At 31.4% G+C, this 11380-nt stretch overlaps 1 protein-coding gene across 1 annotated transcript; it reads right to left on the bottom strand.

Annotated features, from left to right (window-relative positions):
* Nucleotides 1-7486: 7486 nt before the first annotated feature.
* Nucleotides 7487-11380, bottom strand: LOC133671038 (uncharacterized). The gene is made up of 5 exons (XM_062091655.1): nucleotides 10833-11380; nucleotides 10645-10694; nucleotides 8689-8812; nucleotides 8458-8565; nucleotides 7487-8327 (listed from the first exon to the last, which is right to left on the bottom strand). Exons 1-5 carry the CDS (start codon nucleotides 11008-11010, stop codon nucleotides 7711-7713), a joined length of 1077 nt encoding a protein of 358 aa, XP_061947639.1. The 5' UTR covers nucleotides 11011-11380; the 3' UTR covers nucleotides 7487-7710.

Genomic DNA, 11380 nt, shown 5'->3' with positions numbered 1-11380 from the left:
CACAACAAGATTGTTAACTTCTCCATTTGCGGACCCCACTATGAAAAGAAGACCAAGCATGCTTGGCCCAAAGGGTGCTTAATTTCGGCATGCCCGAGTCAGAGATTGGATATTTCTTTAGAAGCTCGTCCCTGGCCTTTCATGAACTTAATGGGCCCGTCATTTTCAACTCTCCAAGGATTGTGCCCTCGTTATCATAGGCGTCAAGTGCTTTGCGATATTTCTTTGGATCTTGTGTCCACGACTTGCCAACTCTTCAAAATATTCGGGCTTAACGTCTTGAAGAATGTAATGTATTCACAAATGCATATTTTGGATTACGCCAAGTGAAGACGCTTAAAAAATAATAAAATAGACAAGATGGCTGCAAACTCAATCATATTGATAATTTGGCGGATGATATAGTAATTATGACCAAGCAATTCTTTCTTCAACTATTCTTAACTACGATGGCGGTCTCGAGTTGCATTATAAGGTGTTTATAATCAAGACATTACAATGTGATGTCATCTTCTAGAACTAGAAAATTAATATACACCCATGTAACAAAATATTGTATCGGTATAAAAATTCTTAGAAAATTGTTGTATTTTTGTCGATATAAAAATCTTCAATTAATTTACTGATGAAAACTTGTTGTCGACAAGTGTCTCGTCGCTGATATCTTATCCGTTAGTAACTTTATCGGTTAGTTTTATATCGAAAAATTATTGTCATTAGTGATAAAAATAGGCATCGATCATTGTCCGTTATCATATCTGATGGTAAATATTACCGATGGATTGGCCAACATGTTTTGTTGGTGAATCTGTCAGTTTATAAGAAAACAATTCACAACTCTTTGTAATTCGTTGAGAAAAATGAACATATTTGACCGACGGAATCACAAACGGTTTTTTTATGTCCATCAGTGATTTCGTTGGTGTTTTAGTTAATTAAGTTTTTTAAAATGCTATCAAACATTGTAACATTAACACAACATTAAACAATAGTATACAACAAATTTAAATTGAAGAACACATTTTATATTATTAATTTAACTACATAAATCAATTACAAATGTCTATATATATATATATATATTAATAAAAAGCTGGCACTGCAGGTGGAGGTGGAGGTGGAGGTGGAGGGGGAGGAAAATCTCTTAGAGGTCTATAAGGAGCAGGATAATTACTATACAAGTATGCCATCAGCTCCTTTCATTGCTTCTTACTTTATTCTTTCTACTTTGCCTCCATTTTGATCCTTAGAGCACCAATTCATTGTTCAACCAACTCCTCAACAACTAGTGATGGCTTCCTCGAGTCGGATTATGGGTTGTCTATGATCGAGACACTACAATCTTACCTCATATCTCGAGTCGTAATCTTAAAGATACCATAAAATTGATTCCTATTGTATCCACCTATTGCTCCAACTTCCAATCACAATTCTAGATCGTATTCTAGATGGGTTAAAGGGTCTTCTTTGTATTTGGTATGTATGTCATAGTTATATTATTCCTACATAAAAAAGTCAAAATATGGATAAAAAACATTAGTCCAAATAATATTAAAAAAATTTAAAGGTTTACTTATAATAAACAACTCAGTTGTCCATGAACTATTGCACCCTTTTTATTTATACCCCCTCCGTATATGTGTTTCCATATATAACTCTATCAGAGTTGGCTCACGCTTAAGCTATGTTGTTTGCAAAAAAAATCAATAGTTAAACATTCTTCAAATAATAACTACCATTTTAAGGAAACTAATTAAAAAATAAAATAGGCATTTACCAAACACTTTGCATGGTTAGTACAAGGAAGTGACCCATTGATATGCTTGATAATGGAACTGTAAGTCTCTTTATTTCTTTGAAAACTCATTCCATGACTGTCTCCTAAAACCCTCTAACATCAAGAACTATATATCTCTCTCCCAATTACTTTAAGTGATGTAAGGAGGTCTAAAAATCTTTCACACCTCAAAGTCATCTGACTCGATTATTCTCTTAACATAAGTGTGCATGTCATACTAGAAATCATGTAACTTGGTTCAGAAGTTTGTTAAACTAAAAAAACATAATGATAAAAAATTACAATTTTACCAAAAATTATAAACTTAACAAGTTATAACTTATCTAGTTGCAGTATGATTTTTCCTTACTCATCTAGCAACCCTAGAGTTTGAGCCATCCCACCAAAAATTTTTCTTATAATCATTGGAATAAAATAATTAATTTTAAAACAAATGTATATTAACTAAAAGTATAGATTATATATGCACTAACCTTAAACTTCCCCCACAAAGCCTCAACCATAAGCATCCACTTTGGATGATCTCTAAGCTAGCTTTACTAAAATAGAGGCACTTTCATCGACGTTTTCATCGTCGATGTTATCGTTTGCTCAGCTTCTATAGTTGTGAGCCTGAAAATCAATTAATGAACTTCAAATTATATAAACACATAGTCATTAATTTAATGTTATGTTTGAAGAAAACAAAATTTCTTACATGGTTAAATCCAACTTCCATTCCGTTATTAACTTGTTAGAATAAGAATCTCTAGCATAACCGCTATATTTAAACCTTATATTTTTTCCCGACATCTAAACAATATAACTAAATAAGTAAGCGTATTTAATTAAATTCTTAATCTATGGTTTATGACTTTTCATTTTAATGCATATATTCATTTATAAAAAAAAAATTTAGCAGCAGAGCTCTTATATGTGATCCCACCCAATATATATATATATATAAATACATATAACTAAATATAATGAATCAAATCATTTTCCACGATTAAATATCACAAATCATCAACAAAACTTACCTACAATAACAAGGATATCAACTATAAATAAACTCAATAACAATTCATTTCATAGAACAAACAAGTTATATTTACAAACCTAACATGTTGCATCTGGACCTAGACCTATGAGAACATATCTGAACACAAGCCTTCATTGAAGCATAGATATAATTGACCGTAAGTAACAAGAAAGCTTAGCCCATGAGTCTTATTATTTAAAATTTGACAAGGCTTGCTTTTACAAAGATTTATAGTTAAAAATTGGCATTAGAAAATGGAAAAAAAAAGAGAACCAGGAAAACAATGTGTCTATATATATATATATATATATATATATATATTCCATTAATATAATCATTATGCCTCATTAATTTAAATTTTATTGAAATGAAAATGATGGATATTAAGATGATGAAAATGTTGGAATATTCAATAATCTAATAAAAGTTTCCTGATTATTAATTGTCATAAGGCCTCTTGTAAAGAAAAAAAAACAAAACAAATATAGAAGTGATTGGTAGTATTGAATGCCTAGTTTAAATCATCTAAGAGTTTAAGATATGATATACTACTTTTTAGGACAAATTATTCAATAATTTGCCATCACATGATGCCTAAGGGTATAATAGACTTTCTATACATGATGATATGATGACATTCGACAATAAAGCTTAACTTTCATCAATGGATTTAACAAGAATCAATATTAAATATAAATTTGACCAGGGTTTTTAATTTGCTATGGTTATTAGTTCTAATTCAATTTAGTAGTTAAAAGATAATAGCTTATGTTTGTTTCTATTAGTCTTTTAGTCAATGGTTTTATCAGTTTCCATATACTAACATTCGATCATGAGCAATTCCAATACATAACCCAATAGTCCAAAAGTCAAAAGCATATTCATTTAGGGGAAAGATAAGAAATAAAACATAACCAACACCTTAAACATAAGTCTAAATTGTAATTGTGTACTTATCCATTGAAAGAATTTCAAATATATCTGAAAAGAAGGTTTTACAAACCTTAAAGTAGTGGATAGAGAGAGAGAGAGAGAGAGAGTTTGTGTCATCATCTAAAGAAAACAGAGAGTCCTCACCACCCAATTCTAGAAAAAGAGAAAACATTAATCGTTTGGTAAAAGAGAGAGAGAGAGAGAGAGAGAAGAGAGAGAAAGTAGAGAGAGTATGAATTTTAAGGAAAATAGGGGAAAGTCAGAGATTTCCTTGTATATATGGGTTTGAATTCATCGATGATATTTTCTTTTGATAAATCTGTCGGTGATTTAACATGGTAGCACATCACCAATGAAATCATCGACAAGATATTTTACAATAATCAATGAATTTGTCAGTCATTTCAAAAATCTTAAAATGTTTTGAAAACCCTCAAATTCATCAATGAATTTCCATCTGTATGTATTTTCATTAGTGAATCCAATCCTATGAATTCTTCCTTAAACTCTTTATAAGTCCTTAATGATTTTTTTGTCCATTGATGAGTTCGTTGCTGAGTACAATATCATCGATGGAATTTTTTTTCCACCATTGAATTCATCTTTTGGTTAAATCCTCTAAATTCTTCCCAAAACTCTATATTTCTCTAATGATTTTAGTGATTTTTAGTGAGTACAATATCATTAATGGAATTTTATTTGCCGGTGTATCCATCTGTTGGTTAAAATTCTTGAATTCTTTCATAAACTCTCTATAATTCTCCAATGATTTAAATGATTGTCAGTGAGACTGTTTGTAAATCTCGAGATAATCAGGGCTGGAGTAAATTAAAGAAAATAAACTAAACTAAAAAGAAGTGGGGGCAAAACGAATACACTTAAAGAAAATGGGGCCTAAATGCAAATAAGAATAATTATAAAGCGTAAATGCTACTCTTCTTACCAAAAACAAATCTGCAACTATCGTGAAGAAAGAAGAGAGGGACTTTTGGTATCTATTTGTACGGATTAAGAGAGAAATACTAAATTTCAAGAACACATCCAAGATTAAGGGTTATAGGTAAAAATAAACACTGGTGGACAAAGGATTAACAAGAAAAATTGAACAAGAAGAGAAGAGAGGAGGGTCGGCTGTCATTAGAAATAAAAGGAGGGATCAAGACCTTAATTCGTATTGAGTTAGATATTCTAAACATGGTCTTATGAGTTGTTTTAAAATCGATTATGAATTGATGCCTTAATGTTAAATTATAGATTTGAGTTCTATAACTCTAGATATAGTTAAAAATCTAAGAAGAGGTCAGACAGTAACAGTATAAAAATGAGACAGTAATAGTTGGACAGTAACAGTCCAAGTGTTTGTTTATGAGCGATTTTGACTATCTTATAGGTAGAACTGGGTTCTCCTTAAATATAGAACTTGTAGCCTCATGTCTTAGCTTTCCAACGACACTAATCTCGCTTGAATTGAAGTTTTATAACTCCAAATATAGTTAAAAATATGAGGAGAGGTCAGACAGTAACAGTTCAAAAATAAGATAGTAACAGTTCAAAAATGAGATAGTAACAGTTGGACAGTAACAGTTCAAGTGTTTGTTGATGAGCGATTTTGACTATCTTAGAGGCAGAACTAAGTTCTTCTTAAATCATGAAACTTGTAGCCTCATGTCTTAGCTTTCCAACGATACTAATCTCGCTTGAATCGGAGTTCTATAACTCTAGATATAGTTAAAAATCTAAAGAGAGATCAGACAGTAACAATTCAAAACGAGATAGTAACAGGTGGACAGTAATAGTCCAATTATTTGTTGATGAGTGATTTTGACTATCTTAAAGGCAGAACTGAGTTCTCCTTAAATTATAGAACTTGTAACCTCATGTCTTAGCTTTCCAACGACACTAATCTCGCTTGAATCGGAGTTCTATAACTTCAAATACAATTAAAAATCTGAGGAGAGGTCAGACAATAACAGTTGGACAGTGACAGTCCAAATATAAAGAAAAGAATGATAACTAGGGTTTGATAAAGAACGACAATAATAATGAGTGAAATGAGAAAAACATAAAATATTAAGAAATGACTGAAAGAAAGACTTACTGGATGTTGATATAGTTATTATAAAACATATCCTTGAATGAGGAAAATTTATGAGATAAACCTGTGATTTGCAGGAGGGACCATAGACGTTGTGCAACAGCAGCAACAGAGGAGCACGAGTAGAGCTTCTATTACAGGTAGGTGAATTGCACCTTTACCTTCTAGTTAAATTCCATGGTTTAATATATATTACTGATGTGCAATGTGAATTACTGAATGTATGTGTACTCAAAGGGAAAGGTTGTTGTGTGAATTGCTAAGTGATGAAATTATTACTGACAAATGAAATATGAGAAGTATGATTTTGAGGCGAGAACTAGCATACATTTAGTGTATGTTAGGATCCTGGGTAAGGGGATCACCATGTATTGGCTAGCATATATTTAATGTATGTTAGGACACCAGGTAAGGGGATCACCTTGCATCGACTCCTATGAGATGATAATGATGATACCAGTAAAAGGGGTATCGGTAATGTGCCAAACAAAGAAAATCATGTTTGATCTTATAAAGTCTGGAATGGAGGTTAATAGTGAAAGAGGGAACAATTATTAATAGTTGAATAAGGAAGAGATTCTAATGGAAACCATAAAAGAGAAGTGAACAAAATATGAATGCATGTTACCATGTTGAAATTGTTAGATATTAATGTTATTATTTTTATGTGATATTCACCTTTCAATAATATGTATTTTGTTTCAGGAACATCACATGCACGACAGGAGTAGATCCTAGCTTATGTTACCTTCTTGTATTTTAGGTTATAAGGGGTATACCCTTGTATTTTGTAAACATGAAAATATTTGCAACTTAGTTTGTATAATTAATGTTTAAACTTGATTGAATGAACTTAATCTATGTAGTTCATATAACCATTTTTCATGTCTAAGTATTTATTTTTTATCCATACATAATGATATTTTGTTATATAATGTATATCATAAATATTGTGGGTAATAAGTATGAAAATATTTGTGGAAAATGAAACTCAAGATGATGGGGTCGGGATTAAGTTATGAGATGCGAGTTATTAGAAGTGTAAACAGGTTACATGTCGATAACTTGGGACCTTCCGGTATAGGGGGGACTCCGTCGAAATTTCGGTAGATTTTAATATGAAAACTATATATATATATATATATATATATATATATATATATATATATATATATAAAGGAAGAAAAAAAATTACTCTTTTTTCGGTTGACATGAGAGTGTTATTTTCATCCTGGAATTTGGGGGATGTTATATTGTCCATGAGTTACAATATCACCAACAAAATTATATCCAACTCTCTATAATTCTCTAATGATTTTAGCATCATCAATGAGTCTGTCGGTATATAAGTTAAATCAACGATGGAGTCATTAATGGTTATTTAATAATTTATATATATATATATATATTTTTATTGGAGTTTTAAATTTTATTTTCTTATTTATTAGTTATAATCCTTATCTAGCCTAATTAAGCAACATTAACATCTACATGAATAACCTATTCAACAACTCATTAAAACTACAAACAAAAGAACAAATACTAGATAAAATTACAAAGTACAATACATTATATAATAACAATAAATATCTTAATTGCACAATAATATTTTATATCTAAAATCAGTTCAAATATACTATTTAATTTGAATCCTCATCATATTTATTTTCATCATCTTTATTGTCAATAAATATCTTACGAGCAATATGATCTATTCAACGATTATTCATTTATTTTCTAGAGCAATATATTGCATCAGACAACAGAAAGAAGAAACGACCTCCTCCGACTTTGAAACTACAGAAAAAGCAGTGTCGAAACACGTACATAATGTACTTGTTGTGTTTTTGTCGTGAAAATTATCTAGAAAGTAGAGAACTTGAACAACATGTAATGCTTGTAGGGCTTCCCTGGATTCACAATCTGTGAAGGGAAGTTGGGATGGTTAACAGAATCAGGAAATCCTTGAGTCCCTAGACATAGAGCTCCATGAGGTTTATACGTAAAACCTCCTTTTCCCTTCACGTTCAATGTGTTGCTAGTAAACAACTGCACACCAGGTTGATTGGTTAATATCTCCATTGCTCTTCCAGACTTCTCGTCATGCACAATTGCTGCTTTCCTCAACTTCTTGTTTCCATTTCCATCAAGTGCGTAGTTGGTGTCATAGCCCTTAGGGAGTTCGTTGATCCTGCTGCCAATGGTGTTAGGCTTGAGAAAATCATAGGGTGTTTCTTTCACTGTCACAATTTCTCCTGTAGGAATGAGCTTACTATCAACAGGAAGGTAACGCGAAGCAAAAATCTGAATTTTTTCTGACAAGATATCGCCACTATTGTGGCCACCCAGATTCCAAAAGGCATGGTTGACTAGACAAACCGGCGTGGCCTTGTTTAGAGCTTTTGCTTCCATTGTTATACACAGTTGGTTGTCTCCAAGGAGCGTGTAGGTTGTTTTTACAAGGAGATCACCAGGGAATCCTGTGAAAATGAAAATAATCTTCACATTAAGTGTGTCATTCATGCTCTTAGATATATCATAAATGTTATATGTGAGCCTCTCTAGTGTGGAAAATTAAAACTATGGCCTTAACAGACTATATGTTCTTACCTTGTTCACCATCAAAGCTGTGATAAGCAAAGACAATGTAAGGAACAAGACCATCTGGGTTGTACTTTTTCACTTTCCAAATAACCTTGCTGAATCCTATAGGCCCGCCTGATATCCACATAAGCAAGCAATTCGTTCAGAAAGAAACAAGAAATCTCATGAAATTGGTAGAAAAGCAATCTGAGGAAATTAAGCTTCCACTGTGCTAGGTGTAATATGATGTAAGGTTACCATGAATCGTGTTATTCCCTGAATTAGCAGGTAGTTTGTAAACAGTTCCATTCAAGGTAAACTGAGCATTAGAGATTCTATTGGCAACCCGTCCCACAGTGGCTCCAAAGGGTGATGAAGCATTCTGCACAAAATCTATCAATTTCATAGTATAATTCAAGGGAAATTATAAATGGAAAATCTTAGTACTTGACATGAAAGAAAGCATGAAGTGTCTGACAGAAACACACCAACAGACAGAACAACTTCTGCATGTCAGAAGTGAATTTACTTTTCCTTCAAATAAACCGCAAAATTTTAAAAATATGCATTGATTCTTCTTTAAGTCTTCATGAACCAGATCATTCCCCCGCATGTGTTGTTTTCCTTGTTGAGGTTGTACTGTGTGCTTGTGTTATGTAGGCATGAGTGATCATGGCTTAATGTGAGGGACTTGATATGAGGCTTAGTCCCTGGGATTGTTCCATATTATAGAGTTAAGTGTTTCTATAAACAGAATTATGTTGATTTATGTCATTAATGAAATTACTATCTTTTTATATAAAAAATTTAATTAATTTCTTATCAATATGGGATTGAAATTTAACTGAATTAACTCTTTTTTTTCCAATCCATGTAAGTATAAAGAAAACCTCATAGGGAAGACTTTTTTTTTTCATAGGTTAATGCAGAAAATAATAATTTGAAAGACGAAACATTCGTTAAGAAGAACAAAACAATTATTAAAGTATAAATTAAATGGGTCACGCTATTTTTCTTACATGTTAAAATCTTTTCTAATTAATTGATAATTTAGAACTTAAAACCTTATTCTAAGTAGTCTCAAATAAACAGTTTTTTTTTTTTTTGTTTACTTTTGATAGGATTGAAATGCTAGAAAAAAACAATAACAGAAGTTCTCTCTATGTATATATAGATTTTTGTTAGGAATGTTTTTTATTATCTATTATTAACCCTAAAAACTAGGACACTGCCCTTCTATGTTCTTCTTTTCCCCTAAAATAAGTAATTAGTTAATTTTTGATATTATGATGTAATGTGTTTTTTAAAATTAGTTTTAATTAATAATATATTAAAATGTTAGTTTTTATATATTTTAAATTTTTATATCAATGCATTAAAATCATATAAAAACACTTAAAAAATTAATTTAATGATTTTTCAGGTAAAAAATAATTTGTTTACCAAAAAAATTAAATTAATATTTTTAAATTATATTTTTATAATTTTAATATACTAATATAAAAAAATATTTCACAATACCAAACACATTATTAATTTCCCTATAAATATATATATATATATATATATATATTAGAAAAAAGTGGAATTTGAAATGTCAAGGTGAATTCTCATGGTCTTACAATTAATTACGTTTGAAAAGTCGTAGGCCAAAATTTGTCTTTACACCGAAGGGAAAGGCATTTAAAAAAGAGTGCCTTCGCATTTTGGCAAAGGCGCTGCAAAATTTGCGGCAGATTTAGCTGCAACACATGTGTCTAATAGCTAGGGTTGTGAAATTAATTCAGAATAATATATATATATATATATATATATATATATATATATATATATATATATAAAGAAGGGTTGAATTTTTATTAATTTATTTATTTTAAAGTGTTTAAATTAATCTAAATATAAAAAGATTATATATAAGTTAAATTGAATATATTATTCTATCATCATTGACAAATAAAAATATATTAAATATATTATTTAACAAAGGATGTGGGTGCAGGTGTAGTGGAATACTGTATAGCACCGCAGCGGGAGTGCTGCATGAGCAGCACCATGTGCTTGAATGTCCCTGAGAGAGACACAGACGGACAGACAGGCAGACAAAGGCCGAATCTATGGGAATTATTTTGCACAAGAAAGAATGCGAAATGATCCCTTCTTTCATAAACAGAAAACTAAAACATGAAAAACAAATTAAAGAGAGAAAATCCTCACCATGAATTCCTCAATAGTATCAAAGCCAAGAGCAACATCACCTAGCTGTCCTGTCAAGTGTTCGTCAACAAGCAGACGTTATCAGCACAAGAACTCGTATTCTTGAACTTGAGATGCAATATATATAATAACAAACAGGAAATCTCAAGAGATTGAATTCACAAAATGGATCGAAGAAGACAACATACCATTTTTATCAGGGAGAACAAGGGAGATGATACGGGCACCATAATTGGTAAGCTTCATGCTGAAATTTCCCTTCTTGAGCTCGTATATCCCAATCTCTCCCCCCATTGCCGAGTCAATACAGGCACACCCAGAAATTACCAGTATGATAAAACAAAACAACGCAGAAAACTTGGCCATCTTCTCCACACAGAATATGAAACAGGTTCGGTCTTTTATCTGAAGATACGAGTACTTAATTATATAAGAGATATTTATGGGTGTGCATTGGAGTTGAACGTGTGGAATAGAAAATAAAGATACAGCGGTTTTCTTCTTTCGACGATAGCCTCTGGTGTTGACCTGGTAATGTGGATCAACACAACAAGATTGTTAACAAAATAAAGGGTGCTCAATTTCGGCATGCCCGAGTCACAGATTGGATATTTCTTTAGAAGCTCGTCCCTGGCCTTTCATGAACTTAATGGGCCCGTCATTTTCAACTCTCCAAGAATTGTGCCCTCGTTATGATATAGGCGTCAAGTGCTTTGCGATATTTCTTTGGATCTTG

Source organism: Populus nigra, chromosome 13 (genome assembly GCF_951802175.1).
Source record: "Populus nigra chromosome 13, ddPopNigr1.1, whole genome shotgun sequence".
Lineage (NCBI taxonomy): Eukaryota > Viridiplantae > Streptophyta > Magnoliopsida > Malpighiales > Salicaceae > Populus > Populus nigra.
This window is presented reverse-complemented; position numbering and strand designations above follow the sequence as displayed.

Coding starts and splice junctions, on each gene's coding strand:
- LOC133671038 (XM_062091655.1), bottom strand. CDS start 11,010: ATGGCCAAGTTTTCTGCGTTGTTTTGTTTTATCATACTGGTAATTTCT. Junction 8,813..10,644: donor ATACTATTGAGGAATTCATG/GTGAGGATTTTC, acceptor GATTTTGTGCAG/AATGCTTCATCACCCTTTGG. Junction 8,328..8,457: donor CAGCTTTGATGGTGAACAAG/GTAAGAACATAT, acceptor TCATTTTCACAG/GATTCCCTGGTGATCTCCTT.